The sequence below is a fragment of the Ceratosolen solmsi genome, unplaced genomic scaffold (genome assembly GCF_000503995.2).
Source record: "Ceratosolen solmsi marchali unplaced genomic scaffold, CerSol_1.0 scaffold6, whole genome shotgun sequence".
NCBI classification, from domain to species: domain Eukaryota; kingdom Metazoa; phylum Arthropoda; class Insecta; order Hymenoptera; family Agaonidae; genus Ceratosolen; species Ceratosolen solmsi.
This window is the reverse complement of record NW_011948414.1, coordinates 8,209,356-8,229,996: the sequence shown is the minus strand read 5'-3', so window position 1 is coordinate 8,229,996 and position 20,641 is coordinate 8,209,356. Positions and strand designations below refer to the sequence as shown.

At 25.7% G+C, this 20,641-nt stretch overlaps 1 protein-coding gene across 1 annotated transcript in view; it reads left to right on the top strand.

Annotated features, from left to right (window-relative positions):
- Positions 1-8,100, top strand: part of SK (small conductance calcium-activated potassium channel) — a 155,577-nt gene extending 147,477 nt beyond the window's left edge. The window contains exons 8-12 of the mRNA XM_011506834.1: positions 3,855-3,965; positions 5,078-5,205; positions 5,302-5,371; positions 7,298-7,676; positions 7,761-8,100. Coding sequence (XP_011505136.1) covers positions 3,855-3,965; positions 5,078-5,205; positions 5,302-5,371; positions 7,298-7,676; positions 7,761-8,050 — 978 coding nt within the window. The 3' untranslated portion in view covers positions 8,051-8,100. The remainder of the gene's footprint in view (positions 1-3,854; positions 3,966-5,077; positions 5,206-5,301; positions 5,372-7,297; positions 7,677-7,760) is intronic.
- The last annotated feature ends 12,541 nt before the right edge of the window (positions 8,101-20,641 follow it).

The following is a 20,641-nucleotide window of genomic DNA, read 5'->3' as shown; positions in this document are numbered from 1 at the left end:
ATATCTAAAGCATGAATGTAGAAATAAAATATCTATTGTCAATGAAAATTTCAAATAACATGACATTATATAAATTGAAAATCAACAAAATTTAATATTAAAAAATTAAGTGGTATGTCTCGATTTATTTACGAAAAAAAAATTCCATGCTGTTGTCCACTATATATCATATCATAATCCAATATTGTCATAAATCTCCAATATAAAGATAAATTAAAATTTTCATAATAATTATATTGAGATTTATAAAATTCCTCCCTGCATTTTTCAATAAAATAAAACGTGCTTCATCAAATTCAATATATTTTTTTTTTTTTTTTTTTTTTTTATAAAACTATCATTTTTAAATTAACTATAATTTATTAAACAAATGTACTTCGTAAAAGAAACTATATTACATATCCTATTATGTCGACACTTTTAAATTAATGCTCTGAAATAACTAAGCTGAGCTATAATCCACTCGTTTATTAATTCTTTTATGTATCTTTTATTATATTCTGGTTTGATATAAAAAAAAAAAAAGGGAAAAAATTAACAGATTTTTATTTTATTTTTTCATTACTTCTCCGTGCAAGTTACTCTTCTATCAAGAATAGCAAAAACAAATGAACGAAAAGTGTAATTTGTGATTCAAAAAAATTTTGCAACATTGCTAACAAATCACTCTATTGTTTGCTAACTAAATAACGTCATTATTTAATTCAAATCATATAATCAAGGTTATATTACATTCATATAATTATTATTTAATATATTGTGTATAATAAATAGATTACGAAAGGTAAAGAAAAATAATTAATAAGTAAATGTAATATATAATATTACATCGTGTATAAAATTTTATAGGCAAAATTATTATTATTATTATTATTTTTTTTTTTTACATAATGTCATATAGATTTGATATTATAAAAGTATTATACTACAATCATTATTTCCTTTCTCAAATTTTAAAAGCTTGGAAAGACTTTTGAAATATTTTTAAATTCCATAAATATTGAAGTCCTTTAATACAGATGAAAGTTGTAACTTAAATGTATTTCAGTTTTAAAAGATAATAATTATTAGAAAATCGTATATTTTATATAAAGTAATAATATATAAAGTAATGTAGAATTGGTATATAAAAACGAGAATTATAATACAAAAGATACCTATACTTTTAAAATATGTCTCATATAATTGAAATAAACGTTTGTAAAAAAGAATATAATTATCATATTATCTATTAATCATAAAAAATCTACATAAGGTTTCAGAATTAAATTTTTTTAATAGAAATTTAAAGCAAAAGGCATTAGCAAACTTTAGAATTTAATTACTTTGTAGAAAACTATAATTAGCGAAATGTAATGTATAACGGTTATATAGCATTTTAAAGATAAACAATGATTTTTTTTTTTTGTATTATTAATATTGAATTAAAAATTAATTTCATACACTCATGCACATACCTTCGGAAATTGGTAAAATATAATTCGTATATTCAACGTTATTAATTTCAAGAAAATAAATAATAAATATTTTATATTAATAATACAATAAAATCATTTCTTATTAAATAATAACATAATTAAATTATTGGTTTATATTATTTAAGATTTTTAAAATATCATACTGAGTCGAAGATTGTTTGAAAAAGATTTTTTAATTTTTAAACGTCCTTATAATCCTTATTATTCCATAAGTAGTAAATTGAGCTTTCTCGTTCAATTTTTTTTTAGTTGTAATCTTCTATTTGAAATGAAATATCGATGAAATTAATACGAAAATTTAATGATACACTTAGAAAATTATATCAAGGAATTTAAAAATACTAATTTTAATTAATTATTAATGTAAAAGTAATAGCAATTATTTTTATAAAATCGATACAAGTAAATTGTTAAGAATTTTGAATTGATAACTATGTATTATTACCATTAAGTATCTGAAAATATTTGGATTATTAATAAATTTTTCAATAAAGATTTTATTTACAATAAAAAAAATTTAGATTCTTATATTAAAGAATTGTATAACAAAAATAATCAAATTTGCTATTGGAGTATATATAAAACTAATTTTATAAAAAATATTTTAACTTATAGGAAAATCATAATAAGTAGATTAATAATACACATTAAATAACAATGAAAGAAAATATTTATTAATCCTTATTTTGAATGTGCCTCTTATTACTCTCTTTTCTTATGCTTCCCTAGAGCATGTACGGTTTTTCTGTGGTTACCTAAAAGAAAAATAGAAAAAGAAGAAAAAAAAAGGACATGACCTTACAAAGACCCGCTGCTCCACTCTTATAAGATGTAACTTTTTTCCCTTACTCCCGTGTCTGAAAGCTCTGCTTCTTTTATTTTTTACTTAGTCGATGCTTCTTCTTGTCTGGGAAGAAAATCTCGTAACTGACGTGAAAATTCGTATTACCATCCTAAATCAAGACTAAGAGAGCGTATAAAATAAAGAAGAAAAATAATTCGAGAATTAGAATTTTTAATAAATATAATAAAATACCTCTTCGTAATTATTCTGAAATACGAATTGTTAAACATGTATTCGTCTAAAATTATTTTATATTCCGATTAAACTTTGAAAATACATTCAAAAATATATTCCATAGATGTTAGAATTGTTTAGAATTATGTGAATATCACAGTTATAGAAATCTTTATTAATATACCCAACGTAAGATTCATATATGATTTCGAATATGGCAAGTATTAATGATTCTGAGACAGTTGAAAAAAAAAATTTAACAACACTAAAGTAACAAGACTTTTAGAAGCCATTAACTGACATTAAGTTTTTATATATTTTTATAATAATATGTAACGGTTATTCGAAATAATTTGCCATTAATATAATATTCATAAATTCTTCGATATTTATAAATATTGAAGTTGCAAATAGTTCGTGTTATTTTTTTTTCCTTTTTAAAATTCTTCAATTTATTTTTATTTCGGTATGTATTGTTTCAGTTCACTTTTCGTTTAATATTACGTATTTATAATAAATATTGTGGAGTGTTTTTTTAAAGAGAAAAAATATGAAATTTACACAGAAACGCTTCGATTATTTATAAAATTCGTATTATTGGTCTTGCGCGAATCAGAATAAATTAATTGAAAATATATTTTAGCCTCGTATCTTGAGGAATTGAAAATATTGTCGATAAAACAAAAACTTAATATGCAGTCGTAACACGTGGGTAGAAATTTTTTTTTGAAACAGCTTGAAAATTTTTTTCAAAATTCAAATCTTCTTGCAACAATATATTATTCATACCGACTTACCGGCAAACGATATTCAATGAATATATTAATAATTTATAAGTATTGGCAATTGCATGTTAGTAAGATCATGTTTCGTGGAGTATCATTGGGAAAAATCGAAATAAAACGTACATTATTAAATGGAGAAGTTGCGAGAACGTGAAAATGCAAACAGAGTAATACAAGACGAGCCTCTTTGATAAATTTCTCTTATAATTCGCAATAATTGTATTGGCTTATTAGCTGCAATCGGACCTATTAACAACAACGAACAAATAATAAGTAATAACACAGGAAATAAATGGAATAATGAAAAATAATTAGAAATAATCGCGTTAACCAAGTGAATAAAATTATTTGTATCGTAGACAATGATATTAATGAGGCGACGAGGCAATTCCTCCCATATTTTTCCATTTATTCAGCGGGTCGAAAGAATGATAATAAAGAGAAGAATTCAAAGGATTGATGGTACTTGCCTTAGAGCGACGCTAAAATCCATGTTGACTTTTCGTTATTCATTTGGCTTGCCATTGCTTAACGCATTTACCATTCATTCGTCTTGCCTTATGTTTGTTAAAGGGCGCCGGCTGCACGGCTCTGCTCGTTGCCGTCGTCTCGAGGAAGCTGGAGCTGACGAGGGCCGAGAAGCACGTTCACAATTTCATGATGGACACACAACTGACGAAGCGGGTGAGAGCTTAACGCCCATTTCCTCACTTCCTTTTATTTTGCCATCGTGCATCGATGAGCGGCCAAGGAGGTGGAGATTGAGGAGGAGGAGGAGGAGGAGGAGGAGGAGGAGGAGGAGGAGGAGAGGGAGAGAATTATAAGTGAACGGCCGTCTGCGGGGTGATTGGAGTGGCTCGAGGATTTTTCATTCCCTCGTGATTTAAAGGAGAATTTTAAAGCGACTTAGTTAGATTATACGTGTTATAACAAGTGTTCATGACTATTTTTTTTTGGCTTTTAACTTTTAGTTCCTCTGCTCGGCAAAAGTATTTGTAAACTATTCTGATATTTGATACCGAATTTTTGCTCAATTTACAATTAATCGATTATTGTAGAAAAAGTCGATGCTAATGGACTGTTCACACTTTCAACGTGAGCTTTCATTGCAAGAACTTAAAAGCTTTTTTTACGAAACTATAAGCACAGAGCTAGTTTAATACAAATTTTTCATGGCAAATGTCAATAGAAACATTTGGTATGGCGATTTCTATAACAATTTAATAACGAATTAGGAAATGGATTACGCGTCTTATAGTTATAGAAATCGTTTCCACAATATTCTTAGCTTCTAAAATAAAAAAATCAAATAAATTCGTTAAATTTATAGAATTTTTATTTAAGGAATTCGATCTTACTATAAAAAATTTATAAAACTAAAATTTCCGTCCTAAGCCAAGAATTTGAATTATTAATAATTTATCATAAAATCGTATAAGAATAATAGTTTAGTAGTTTTTCAATTTTGTAACGATTATATTCGTGGAGTATAGAATGTATTTGAAAATTCCATTTTAGAAAAATTATTATTTCTTAATTAGGTTTCTCTTTTATATATCAAACAATATGAAAAATGACAACTTTTTATATAATTCATATTACACATATTTACTTTTTTTTTTTTTTTTTTTTTTTTTTTTTTTTTTTTACCTCCTTTAACCTAAATTTTGTTTAAAAGTTTTCATTATAATATTTTATTTAAATTATTTCAAAAGTAATGTACCTACTATTCTCAAACATAAAGTTTAATAATGAAGATCATTATAAACCCTTATGCATATTTTTCAACTTCGCAGTTAAAAAACGCGGCTGCGAATGTTTTGCGCGAGACGTGGCTGATCTACAAACACACGCGACTGGTAAAAAGAGTCAATCCTGGACGTGTACGCACTCATCAACGAAAATTTCTCTTGGCAATTTATGCGTCAGTATATTTGTTATTAATTATTATAAAAGAAATATGATGATTTGATAATGCTTCTTTTCCCGTCTCACCTTATGATATTTTAATTGTTAATAGATTACGGAAAGTAAAAATGGACCAACGGAAGCTAATGGACAATGCCAACACGATAACTGATATGGCAAAGGTACAAATATACTTTCACAAGTATATTCACAGATAGATTTATATACATGTGTATGCATACATGCAACACAAATGTGTACTTTAACAACATTAATTATATATTTTAAAAAATTATATTAGATGTCGGAAGTGAAAGATCTGCTTAAAAATTCACTCACCCATAATGTGAGATTGCGGAATTGTTCACAATTCACAACTTTTAACATGGACTTTTAAAACCTTGTCACACAATATACCATCATATAATATATCTAAAAAGCTCGGCTTTATATATAAACTTTTTCACATTATACTGTTATGATATCTCAAAAAATGTTAGCATAGAGAGGAATTCATAAATATTACTATTAAAATTTTGAAATTTTATTTTAGTTGCAATTTACATATTATAAAAAGGATAAAATATTTAATAATATAAAATATAGATATTTTAAATAATAAAATTTTTGAAGAAAAACAATGGTTATAGATTAAATAAATTATAATAATAAATTATTATATTGTGTTAGATCATCTTGGACACTCTAAATTACTAAAATATTAAGAATTAATTTTAAAAAATTAATAACAATAGCTAGCAAGAAATTTAGCATCAATTATTATTCGTAAATTGAAATATTGTCGATTAATAGTCTTCCATTCGTGGAATAGAAAAATTCGAATTTTAATGTAAAACCTGAACACTAAATTAAATTACACGAAAACACTTTTATGTTTTGAAAATATTCAATCGAATATAAATTGAAATACTACTTAAGGGCAATAAACTTGTATATTTGTATGCTAAAAGATTTCGTATAATAAAATATAATCAATTTTTATAAATTTTTTTAATTCGTCTTAAGATATCAACATTTTCAAAAATTATTTTCCTTAAAGGAAAATGAATGTTAGTTATTAGATAGAAATAATATAAATGCATTAAGTATCTCTAATACATTTTTAAAATATACGTATTGGAAATCATTGGAATTTTAAAAAATATACAACTGGATAGTTTTGAATTTAATCTTGTATGAATACTTGTCTTGTAGAAATTGTTGTTTAAAAAACTTGATATACGCTTTTTTTTTCAATAGAATTTAAAATAAAACTCGGTTTCTAAATGAAATTTTTGTTTTAGCGAAAGTTTGAATTCTCACATTGCAATAATTTTAATGTAATTGTACATTTATTACGAAAAATATTATATCGATAAATTATCAATATATAAATATTCTTTTATATATATATATTTTTTTTTATCAATTATTCGAGCAAAAGAATTCTTTGAATAAAATCGAATGAAACAATTCTTCGTGTTTATTCTTCAAACATTTTATAAAACTAAATGTCAAGTAATGTATTATCAAGGATGTGTCTCTTATACTTGTGAATTAATCTCAGTGTTTAAGTAATCCTTAAAATTGCGATCAAATCAATATTGTTGCGAGATTTTTTATTATTCTGTAAGATTTTGAGCCAATTTAATTTACACCTTTACTTTCGAATATAATAATTTTTGTTTCCAGTTTATAGTTATTACATACTAGGTTAATGCAGTTTAATATCTTATGAACGTCCATTTGTTCGGTTTTTATTGCATCGGCATATGTTATTTAATTGAAGAATTCTAGTTATACATCTTTCATCTCCGATCTTTAAAATAATGTTTATTAGAAAAGTATCGTAAGTCTAAAGGATTATATAACTACTTTAATGATAGCGTGTATAAGAGAACAAAGTACATCGTAATGTCAGTAAGTATTTCAAAATAATCTTCGTCGAGTAGAATAATTCCTTAGAAAGCAATTTGTTAAAGGCAGTAATCGAGAAATTCTGCAAATTAATATAACATCGCCACACATATATTTACCGATATGTATAATTAATAATTGTCGTGATGAGAAATACTAACAGATTGGCCAAATGTCTTACTATGTGATAGACACAAAACACCGTTTACGAGATCGTTTCTGACATGAGCAGTCGCCAAGATGCACTGGAGGAGCGTCTCATCGGTCTCGAGGAGAAATTGACTTCGCTCCAGGAGCAACTGGAGATGCTGCCGGAGGCCCTCACCCGCTGCATAGCCCAGCACGCTGAGCGCTTGGAGCAGAGACGGAACTTCCTGCACCCGGACACGGCGGCAGGAAGCCTCGCTCCGACTCCCGCGAGCGGCGTCGCGAGTGGTCCTATGATTGGTAGCGTTCTCATCGGCTCGACGAGCGCAGCCACGAGTTTCCCGGGTTTTGCGAGCATCGGCGCCAGCGGTTCCATCGTCGGATCCAACTCGCTCCAACAGCAGCAGCAGCAACAGCAACAACAACTTCTACAGCAGCAACACCAGTACCAACATCAACACCAGCACCAGCACCAGCAGCACCAGCAGCACCAGCATCAGCAGCCGTTCGTCAATGTCACTGGCCTAGGTGGTAACAACCTGCTGCCACACTCGCGGAGTGTACAAAGCGGACCGAGTACGGTCTCCTTGCACCCGTGGCCAGTATCGCCGGTGTTACCACCCGTATCCAGTAGAACGCCCCATCTGATACCGGAAACAGGTAGTGGCAGGCAGTCCCAGCAGTCCCAATATGCAAGCACCTCCCAGTCGGTCTCGAGGTTACCCACGCAGCAGCAGCAGTCAGGGATCTCGGGTTTAGGTACGAGCCAAGGCTCAGATTCATCCCCCCACAGCTGAGCCTCGTCCTTGCAGCCGCAGCATTCTTATTAAGTGGGGAGAAATTACGTCATATCCTCCGAGACATACGTCTACTACTACGCGAGAGGATCGGCTTGCTTACGTTCTTTCTTCTGTGAAACGTTCTTCATCCCCTTATTTTTCGTATAATTGCTCTCTCTCTCTCTCTCTCTCTCTCTCTCTCTCTCTCTCTCTTCGTCTCTGTCTCATTTCACGTTAATCGTCGGCTATTACTTACCCGATCTTTATTTGCTGAGCTCTAATTGTAAATTGGAGTTATATAAATGCAATAAAAAAAAAAAAAAAAAAAAAAAAAAAAAAGAGAGAGAAATTAGCCAGACGGATTAGTGTGAAATGTGCTTTTATTACTGCGTCATGGTAATATATATTTAATTAACTAAGTTCTCAACTTTGTTCTTTAAATTACTTCTGTTACGTTGCTTATATTTTATATTAATGTAATATTTAATTTGCTTATGATTAATAAAATTGAAATTCAATTAGCATAACGTGAAAAAAATTTGTTGCCAACCAGCGTAACGGCAAAACGACAGAAATTCGTTTAAATTTCATTTATTTATCTAGAAATAAAATGTTGCTAGACTTTTGCCCCAAGGGAAAACATAATAACTTAATATCACGCTATCCTACCTTATCTTACCTCGCTATGGTAAATTATTATTCGGTATAACAGTCTACATTAACATCCATTTAAACTTTATTAAACATAAAGAATCTTGAAACTTCTTCGTGGCTTTCTTTATATGCATGACAATTGAAACGAGCGAGTTTTAATTATATTTGAAGAACAATGCTTCAGCAAATTCAAAGTAAGTAGAATCCAATTTTCTTTCTATATTTCTCCTTTTATATTTTCAAATCGACATTTCTTCTTTTACCGAGCACGTTTCATTATCCTCTCCTCGGAAGGAAAATAACAGAGAAAGAGCAAACGCAATAACGAATAATTAAGAATGAACAAAACGATTTAGTATCAGAAGTAAGAACGAACAGCCGTAAACGCGTTAATGCACTTACGAATTCTTCCACTTGCTGCGAGCTGCTCCCTGCCCCCATTTGCGTGCCTGATCAACCTTATATATTAAAATAAGCTCACATATTACGGAGAAAAACGAAATCTAAGTAAATAGCGCGCGAGTTATACGCTACGACCGACAACGATTCCGCAGTTTGTAGACGTGTACATTAATATGTTTATAAAAAATAAAAAGTACAGAAAAATTTCCTAACGAAGTAAGGGATATTGTGCGATGAAGTGTAAAATAATGTGAAATGCATTGTTAATTTTCTTTTTTATTTCGAAGCAAACGAACTTTTAAGGAGTGTAAAGCGATAACAAATTTTTAATTAAATAATAAAGGAAATAAAAGGGGAGCGTAAGCTTTTTCAGAAACGAACGAACTCTTAATTATTCAATCAAGCCATTGAACGGAGCGCATTCGTTGCGTACATATCAGAGACTTTAAAAGTATACTATAATAAATCATATATATATATATATATATATATATATATTCCATAAAGTAGCCGCTATTATCGTGAACTTATGCCATTTCTTTTTTCTTCATTATTATAAAGGAAAGAATCTTTTTTTTTCTTTATTAATTTCGATATGTGCTTAATTAAACAAAAAAATATATTACGATTAAAGGATTTATATTTTTATTGAAATGCTTCATCAAAATGTGAAAAATTTAATATAATCAGATGCTTTTATGATAAAAAAATATTTTAATATTCATTAAACAGTTGTGTAACAATTATCACAAGAATAAAAAATTAAATATTCAGCTGCAAATGTATAAAATTAACACTACATTAATTAATTCAGAAGATATAATATTTAACTACCAATAATGAAACATCTTTATTTCATATATAATTTATTATTATATTATGTGATGAGGACTTTTTTTTTTACACTCTATACCATTATATATATATATATAAAGTTAGTTGATAAAAGATTAAATTAATTAAACTGCCAATATTTCAAGTTAGCGTTATTTAACGATTATAATTGTAAACAGGAATTCAAAGGCTATTATTATTTTTTACATTTTTTATATTGAATATACATTTGCAATTATTGCAATCATATAAAGGAATCGATAAAAAATAAATGCTGCTTAATTAAAATTATTAGACCCATTAGAAAAATTAAACATATACATATTGATTTATTAGAAATTACTTTATTAACTACTTTATTAAGATTAAACAAGATATATAAAGTAAGTTTAATTAATAAATAAATAATAATTAGATACTCATATTATATTCTCTTAGTATTATTTTTAAAGTGGCGTTTATTCACGATAATGGCAGACGTTTTTATGAAGTATACGTACGCGTCAAAATTTTCGAATGCGCGCAACTAAGATTATTAATGGCGTTCATCGGATAAAAAGTGATCTTACTCGCTTGAGCATCGCTAGGATAATAGATTTTAAGAGATACATTATTTTAAATCCATTTATACAAAAAGCAAGGTGCCGCTATGTTAAATAGAAAATAAATACGGGTACGTTAGTATGAAAACACGTGTTTCAGCAAACGGGTGCCCTTTTTATTATTAACCAAACCATTGATTCGAGTTGTAAAGAGAAAAAAAATGTTCTTCAGAAGTTGACGTACATAATGAATGTAGTGAGGTAAGAAGAAAACATAAGCAAAATTACATAACTATTTGACTACACTATAAATCATGGCAAAACGTATTAAGATCTTTTTAATACTGATACTAAATATTATAATTGAGGTATTGATATAGGACTATCAGAAAATATTAATTAAATTTCAAATTATCGATTATTTAAGCAGATTCTATTTAATCGATTCTTCGAACAATTATATTATATTTTTTGGAATGGAACATACTTAAGTAATCATTGAAAATAGAAATAAACATTTCTTGGAAACAAAAGGACAAACAAGCCCACATTTGCTAATATAAGACCGATAAAAATATCTATTATATAATATTATCTAAGTTGCAGCTGAAAAATAAATAAAGAAAGAAGATTAAAAAGTTAAGTTATAAAATTTTATATTCCGATAGTTAAACTAACATACTCAACCAGTAATTTAAAAGTCTTGTTTCAAATTCTCGAAATGCCCTTTCCCACTATTCATTTTCTGTCCAAAACAAATTTTAACTAAATCGATACGGTAGATAATTTTTATAATCAATATAGCCAATAGTTTTCGTATAAACTACTAACGTACAAACTGTTATGGTTTTAATGTGACCTACTAACATTACGTATGTGAATGATTGGTATCTTTACCACCTGCTAGTCAAAAAGCATTAAAAAAAAAAAAAAAAAAAAAAAAAAAAAAAAAAAAAAAAAAATCCACGAATAGTTACTATTTTATGCTTACGAATGATTGTTTAGTATCAGTTTTGACTGTAAAAGAAATTTGCGCATAGAATTTTCCCAAACGAACATGGTAAATGAATAAATTCATCAAATATATTAAAAATAGATAATATAATTGAAAATGTATCTTTATAATTATTAAAATTTTAAAGGAGCTTTAAAGATTATACATACTAATATAATAAAAATTAAACATTATATTCTTACTTACTAACGTTAATTATTATAATTGACATTTTTCATATATTAATCCTAAATGATCAATTTTGAAACTGTTTCAAATTATGTAAAGTTTCCGATGTTTCCAAATTGTTCGATCAATAATTCAATACGTACACGTCTCTAATATCTAATCTGCTGCATAATAATTATTCATTGTATTTTCACAATGACGCGACAATTAAATAAATAAAATCTTTTAGATCAAGCATAAGTCACGATAGGCACTGACAAAAAAATATTACAGCAAAAAATGCACGATCTATAAGGTTAACACATTGATAAAAAAAAAAAAAAAAAAAAAAGAATAATAAATAATAAAAAAAAAATAAATGAATAAATAAATAAAAAATGCTGGGACCTATTTGCTTAAACAGAAAAAGAATAATATAAAATAAAACAACAATATCATCCTTTCCGTCACTGTTCAGGGCGAAAATAGTGCTTTTGCGAAAAATGAAAGTTTCGCAAAATAATTAATCGCGAAACGGGACCAAAATAATAAAAAAAATAAGCAGAGTGATAAAGATGCAATGAGTCATGAGCAATTATAAAACATAATTCATTTGATAATTTAGAAAATTATCTTATTTTATTATTACATTGACATTATTAATCTCAACTGTCATGTCATCGTTTACAACTATTACTTCAAACAAATGTTGTCGCTTAAAGAAAATACTATCGATTCGCTATATTATTTCGAGTAATTTATATATTGCATTAAGATTTTTATACATTCAATAATTTAACGAATTTTAATTGACATTTAATAAAATGTAGGGCACTTTAATTGCTAATCAATTAATAAAAGGCCTAATACTTTCGATATTCATAGAAAAAAGTATAATAATAATAATGATTATTTTATTTATTATTAAGATTAACAAATAATTATGCTTCATTGTCTTATGATTATATCACGACAAAACGTTATAGATTATTATAACAAAACACTGAAGAATTTTCATAAGCCTTGATAAAATAATTTAATAAGCTAATTTTCTAGATTTACTCCAACGTCATTATCGCAATCCTATCTCAAATCTTAATAAAAGAAAGATAAATATGCACTGGACATAACAGCCACGCGCAATATTTTTATATAGATTTCTTGAAAGTGCATTATAGTGCCAGGAAGAACATATGCCAACTAAAAAGAAAAGCAGAAGAAATGAAAAAAAAAGATAATTAAAAAAATACTCGATATTAAATTTGATAATTAGGTGAATATAAAAACTAGCTGTTAATAATAAAAAAAAAAAACACACACACACACACACACGCGCGCGCACACACACACCGCCAGTTTAATATATGTAGTATATTATTCACCAGTACACATATAAATATACATAATAATTAATAAATTAATAAATTAATTTATTAAAATATCTGGATGAATAGGATTGAATAGAAATGTCAACATTGTTGTATACTTTTAAAAAAAGATAATATATTGAAGTTAATTTTGTTGTATTATTTTCTTCTATCCTGTATTAGTCAATCATAAATATCAATTAATGATAATATTATAATTCCCAATTTGATATCTTCCAATATTTTGGGATTTGCAAAATGCACTGTATAAATATTAAATTATCATTAAATAACGTACAAATTGTATAGAAAATCTGATTATTTGTAGTACATAAAGTAAGCAAGTCAAACAACCAGTGTAATGCTAGTAATTTAGTTGTATGATACAACAAAAATCATTAGATTTGCTTCAATAAATCAAGCAATAATACAAAATCATTTTTATTTTCTAAAGTAGGTAAAACTAAACATTTCAGAAGGCATTGTTAATAATTTCAAGTAATATTTATATTATAAACGTAAAGGTTTTAATAATTTTGTAAATATCCAAAACCTATAATAATAACAGAGACAAGAAGTTAATATTGTATATGAATAGGCATTTTATTTGCATAAACTTACATAATTGAAGGTAATGAAAAAAAAAAAAAAAAAAAAAAAAAAAAAACAGATAAGAATACCAAAAATACGTCATTTAAGATAAAAATAAATAAGAACTATAATAACAGATTTCATACATTTTCGACGTTAAAAGTATAATTTTTTATTCATTTTGTAATATTTTTTTACATAGAATTATTTAATTTATGAAAGTAATAGAATGTAAAAAAAAATTGTTTCAATTTTTGTACTATGAGCAAACTTTATAGTCTATAATATTTGGAGAAATTTTGAAAACGAAACCTTCTCTATACTCTTTTTTATCCTTCTCAAATTAATAATCCGTCTCAAATTAATAATCCTTCTCAAAATAAAATTACGTAATAAAATTTTTTCTTTAATTTTGTTTCTATTTAATATATAACTAATCTTATTAATAATCATAATCTCAGCATTAGTTTAATAAAATAAATCGACGTAACTAATTATTACAACAAGATATTTAGAAATGAGAATATTTAAAATAATTTTCATGCTGATTTTAAGATATAGAATAGAAAACCGCCGATAACGTTATCCTATGCTCGCTCACAATTATGTCAGTTATATAATATATAATCGAGAGGCTATATCAAGGAATATAATACAAAATACAAAACGCAAATATTAATATTAATTTTTATTTTAAAACAGTTATTCTAAATAGATCTAAAAATACATTGTAAACTCTATAGTAAAAAATCATATTCTCTTCAAGAATTTTATAAATAATCTTAAGTATTTCTCAAACTATGTAAATTACGTTATATAATTTATTACAATATTCATAATAAATATTATAATTAAAAAGAAAAAGAATAAAATACATTGTTCGTATTAAATTTGTGCAATAAAATATATTGTTCTGAATACAATCAGTTTCAAATTTATTTATGATTTAGATTTATTAGCTTATAAAGATAATGTATTCTAATTGCATTCAGAATATTAAAATTCTTATAATTAATAGATTACAAAATATTGATATAAAGGGCGTTTATACATTTTAATGAATTTTGACGAAAATTTAAAAAGATTGAACGATTAATAGTTAAAATAGGCTGGTTTATATAATTTATATTAAATGTATGTAAACTAAATATATATATATATATATATATATATATATATATATATATAAATTTATATGTATAATAGCCTTATGATATAGGAAATTTTAAGTACGGAAATGCAACCTCTATGAAGTAGTAGATTTTCATCGTTCGTTTTCTTCTTTTCACTAGATATTTGTTTATAGATAACAAAAAAAAACTAAATATACCATAAGAAAATAATAGGATATACAATAAACTAGAAATATCAATTTATTTAGATAAAGAATTTTTAATAAATATTTAAAAGAAAATGGAAGCATCTTTAAAAATAAATACCGTCGGTAGCCTTTGACGAGAATGTTACTAATGCCTGCTACTATTATAATTTAAATTTAAATTATTATTATTTATTATTCATTTTCATTTATATCATTGTTATTTTTACTTTTATTAATGTCGTTATTACTACACAAAGATTAATTGATTCTGTATGATTTTGTAATAATTTTCAACAACCAGTTAAATATTAATTAATTATTTTATTCTTTAATGTAATTATTACTACATTAAACATATTATATAAACGAAGGACAAAATATTACATTAAACAAAAAATAAAATAAATGATACATAATCTAAAAGTTATTCACCACATTAAATTATATGAAAAATAAAGGTGAAATATACAAGTATGATTATCCATTCGAATAGTTTATAGATTAAAGTTAAATATACATAAAAATGATCATGAATGCATATAAGAAAACAAAATAGAAGAAATATTAAAAATTATGCATAGGCCGTTTCGGTAATTTATACAAAAATAAGACGAGACGAGAGAAAATATTATAAATTAGAATTTTACAAATGCTCACGCGCACCAACACCCGTACCAACAAAAACAGGCACACACGCGCGCGCGCGCGCACGAACACACGCACACGAACACACGCACACGAACACACGCGCACGCGCGCACACACACGCACGCACGCAGATTTATAATTAATTACCATTGTTGTTATTATTATGAAAATACAAATATAAAAACCTTATATTATGACTATTGCTATTAATTGCATTGGTTAGGTATCTAGACTATGTAGGTATAGTTATAGACATTTCGACAGTTTTAATTATAAAAAATAATTAACGAGAGATTGCTGTACGGAAATATAGAAGTGCCAGTTAAAAATCATAACTTGTGAAATAGAAGACAAATTCATTAAATGCAGATTGAGCAAGTTATAATAGTTGTTCAGTAAGGAAAAATATACACAACTTTATTATTATCAATTTAAAAAGATGATAATTATGTAAACCAAAAAAGTGGTTAATAACATAAAATTAGAAAATGACCAATCGTTAAACAGATTCGTATACAAATCTATAATAATAGGTGATAGACTATAATAAATTGAGAAAACACTTTTACATGAGTTTTTCATTGAAAGTATACCTTTTTAAGGAAAAATATATTGAATAAATGATGCCTCCAAATGTATGCAAGACAGTCTAGTGTCTTAAGAAATTTAGGCGCGTTTAACTCTATTTAGAACATTTAATGAATTAAATAATAGACGAGAAAAAAAAAATAATTACATAACGAGAAAAAAATAAAGCATATATTCAATTACAATAATAATAAATTATATGATTCTGATATAAAAAATAAAGATAAATGAATTCTCAAAGGATATTCCTCTTTACCTGTTTTCATCATTGACCCCTTCCTATCGGTTTTTCCACATCCTCAGCATTATTATTATTATAGCCAAACAGACTTAGCATTTTACGAAAGGAAAAGAAAAACAAAAGAAAAGAAAAGAAAAAAAATTAAATGACGAAGGTATGCATGCGTGTATGTATGTATTTATGGAATTACAAAAGTGTGTATGGAAATAATCGAAACAATTTGAAAAAATGATTCTTTTTCTCCATAAAAAATAAAATAAACTTCTAAATAGGAATTATATAAGAATATGTACTATTGTTGAAGCACAAATAGTACTTTAAAAATGATAAACAACGAATTATTTATGTTGTAGGTGATTGGAAGTAAAGGATTTGTCATCTTCTTCATAGTTCTTTCCTATATTGTTAAAAATTATAACGATGGCATTTGTTTTTTAATTAAGTGCTAAAAAGATTTTTAACACATTTATTAAATTGTTTATTAATTTTAATTAAGTATGAAAATTTTATTGAAAAGAATTTTTATAAAGTGTAAATAATTAAGTTGTGGTCGCTTTCATCAAAAATATACAATTTTTATTCAACAAGCAGGATAGAACGATGGAAAGGATAAAAAAAATTATTTATGTTTTATTATCTATATAAGTATTAAAGATTTGTCGAGAGTATAATTAATATGTTTACTAATTTTAAGAAAGATTATTATTAGTATTATTAGTACAATTATTATTATTATTATTATTATTATTATTATCATTATCATTATCATTACTATTGTTATTATTACTATTGTTATTATTATTATTATTATTATTATTATTATTATTATTATTATTATTATTATTATTATTATTATTATTGTTATTATTATTATTATTATTAAGATTAGTAGTAGTATTACTGATGTAAAATCTAAAACTATAATAAACGGCAAAATTTTTAAAAAACATTTTTGCAAAGACATATTAGACAAACAATAATTACTCTTAAAAATAAAATTTACGAAACATATAAATAATTATTTCCCCATAATAATTCAATATTCTCTTTGGCCAAACAACCAAATGTACATTTCTAATAAACTGAAAATATTAAAATCCACAATTTATTACCAATTTGATCAACAACAACAACAACAACAACAACAAAAATATTGAGCAGAGCAAAGTAGTGAGATTTAGCAAGGCATCCGTAACATTATAAACATGTTTATTGCCAATTATTACGATGTTTACATCTATTGTTTTCTGCATTAAAGTATATATTCCTTATGTTGATATATTATTAAAAGTAAGCTGGTCTTACACCTTTTTATCGTTCGATATTTCTTCGTGGCTCAATTACAATTCTCAACACTCACGTATTTTCTGAGACAATTATATTATCAAAAATTTGTCAATACTATCCAATTATTCGTTTAAAAATACTAGCTTTTTTTTTATTTATAGTATCGTTTATTATTTAAAAGCGTTAATAATAATCATTGTAATATTTAATTAGAGATTATAATCTTTCACTCATTAGGCAAGCCACAGAAATTTAAATATATTTATTTAATTTCATTATAAAACAGATATATTTATTTATTTATTTATACAAAAAAAAAAAAACACGATAGCATCGATATTTGATTATTCAGTTATTTTGAAAAGAAAAAAAAAATTTTAATCATTAATAACATAATCTTTTATAAGAATTTTAATTGAGAAAAGTCTAATCGACTAAGAAAAATTAATTTTTAATGGCCATTTGAGTAAAACATTACATCTATTAAAAATACGAATATACAGTTATTGAAGTAATGCAAGTAATAAATATGATAAATAGATATGTAAATATGTTTGAGCTCATTTGTTTTCATATCCATCAATAAAGTAAGAGATAGTCAATATTTCTATTAACAAAGTCGATGAAAATCTAAGCGTAAAATTATGCGATGACGTTAAAAATATTTTATCGCGTATGAGAATTGTAAAAATGTACAAGCTTTATTCGATTTTCACTTGTTACTGTTAAATTATTATGATAATATTTATATAAATTATTAATTAAAAATAGGGCTACTTGAAATGAGCGATGAAATGATTGAATATAAACAATTGTTCAAAGGAAGAAATACAGTGTAATGTAGGGAGTAAAAAATTCGTTATAAAAAAAAAAAAATTTATCCGTGTTGATTCAAGCAACTAGCTACATTTGAACTATCGTAATTCAAGAAGAAAAAATTACTAAAATAACTCATAGGGAGAGTCTCCTACTAAGGGAACAACTACCGTAATTTAATGGACGTAAATAAAAGAAAAAGAGACGACAAAGATGCTATGATATTGAGTTTGAATGGTACACAGCAGCGAGATATTTAAAGGAAAAAGAAAAAGAAAAAAGGAAAAAAAGAAAAAAAAAAACGAAAAAGCTTACGAAGAATTCACACAAATATATTAATAGAGAAAAAATACATGCATAATCGACGACTTAGATATGGTAAAAAGATAAATAATTAATTAAAAGAAACAAATGAGATACGAATGTGAGAAACGACGAAGTAATAAATACACCTACCAAGTTAATAAATGAAATAATTTGAAATAAATATAATGTAAGAAATAGTGGAATCGAATTCTTAACCTTGTAAACGTTTGCGACACGAACTTGTAATGTTCTACATACAGTTTCGATGTAAATAGAATGTGATTTGAGATCGTCTTTATATTTTAGAAAGAAGCACAACGTTTGTTACAAGGAAAATGTTACTCTACAATGGCTCTAACATTAAATTTATTAAATTTTGTTAGCAGTTATCGAAGCCGAATGTTTTTTTTCTTTATTTCTGTCCTATACCCAAATCATTATCAAGATAATATAATTAATATATAATTAATGTTGATTAATTTATTAAATACAATTTAAATAGGTGAACATATCATTTAGAATAAGATTATAGTTAAACTTTTTTTTTAAAGAAAATATAATAACACAACTGTCAATATATATATATATATATATAAAATATAAAAAATTTTACACAGTCAGTACTAACGAATTATACAATAAGATACTTAATTATAATTTTCCATTAATTATTATGTTGAAAATTTATAATAATAAAAATATAACGCGAATCACAAAGTTCTTATTGAATTTTCATTTATGCATACGTATTATATGTAATAAATATAATATTCAACTAATCTCTATCGCTTCAAACGCCATTATTAGCGAAGTATAAAATACGAACATTTATTTTAGTTTTTATTACGTCTTTATTTCTAAAAAATGACAATAATTGTACAAAAATATTTATAAATTAAAATCGTAAAATAGAGTAAAATCGTGAAATATGTATTAATATATATATATATATATATATATATATATATATATATGTATTTTTTTTTATTTATTTTCTTTCTTAATCAAGTATTTTCTTAATTTTATGAATTTACAAATTAATAGATCAAGGTTTTCAGATAACTACGGATTTATAAGTTACGAAGAATCTCGCATTGTTCAATAAATAAAATGTATTTTTCTTTAAATTTCAATTGCTCTTTTACATATTTCTATATAATAATAATAATAATAATAATAATAAAAATACTTTCAAAAATAGAAAAAAGTACTTAAATGAACAAAATCAATACAATGACGCTTATCGGCGAACATTAAATCGTTAATAATGAGTAAATGAAAGCTTTGGTAAGGCAGATAGTCATCTTTTCATTCGTTGATTGAAACCATTTGTATGCAAAAATAATGAACGGATATCGATGAAATGTACAAATAAATCTCTGATAGGTTAAAGCCTCTCAGAAACATCATATCAATACAACTAACGCATATAAATGTATATAGTTAAATCGCAATATACAATATAATTTTTTTTTTAATCGTTTACAGGCACTTTACAAATACCATTTGCAAAATATCATTACAAACGCTTCGGTGAATAAACACAGTCAATCTTAAGCTCCTTAGATTTTTTTCTGTACATTAAAGAGACACTTTAGTACTAATATGTCGAAAGTTACCTGTGCAAGCTTATTGTTAAACGCAAATTATAAAATGCATTCATCAAATGTTACAGAACTCCTCCAGAAGCATTTACTCAAACTATAAATAAAACTCTGACAAAGGCATATTGAAAAAAGAAAACAAACAAACATTCTGTAAATATAATAATGTACAAATACGTTCAGTCCTGGTGAAAAAAAAAAAAAAAAAAAAAAAAAACAACAACAACAAAAATTTGAGAAGCTGCG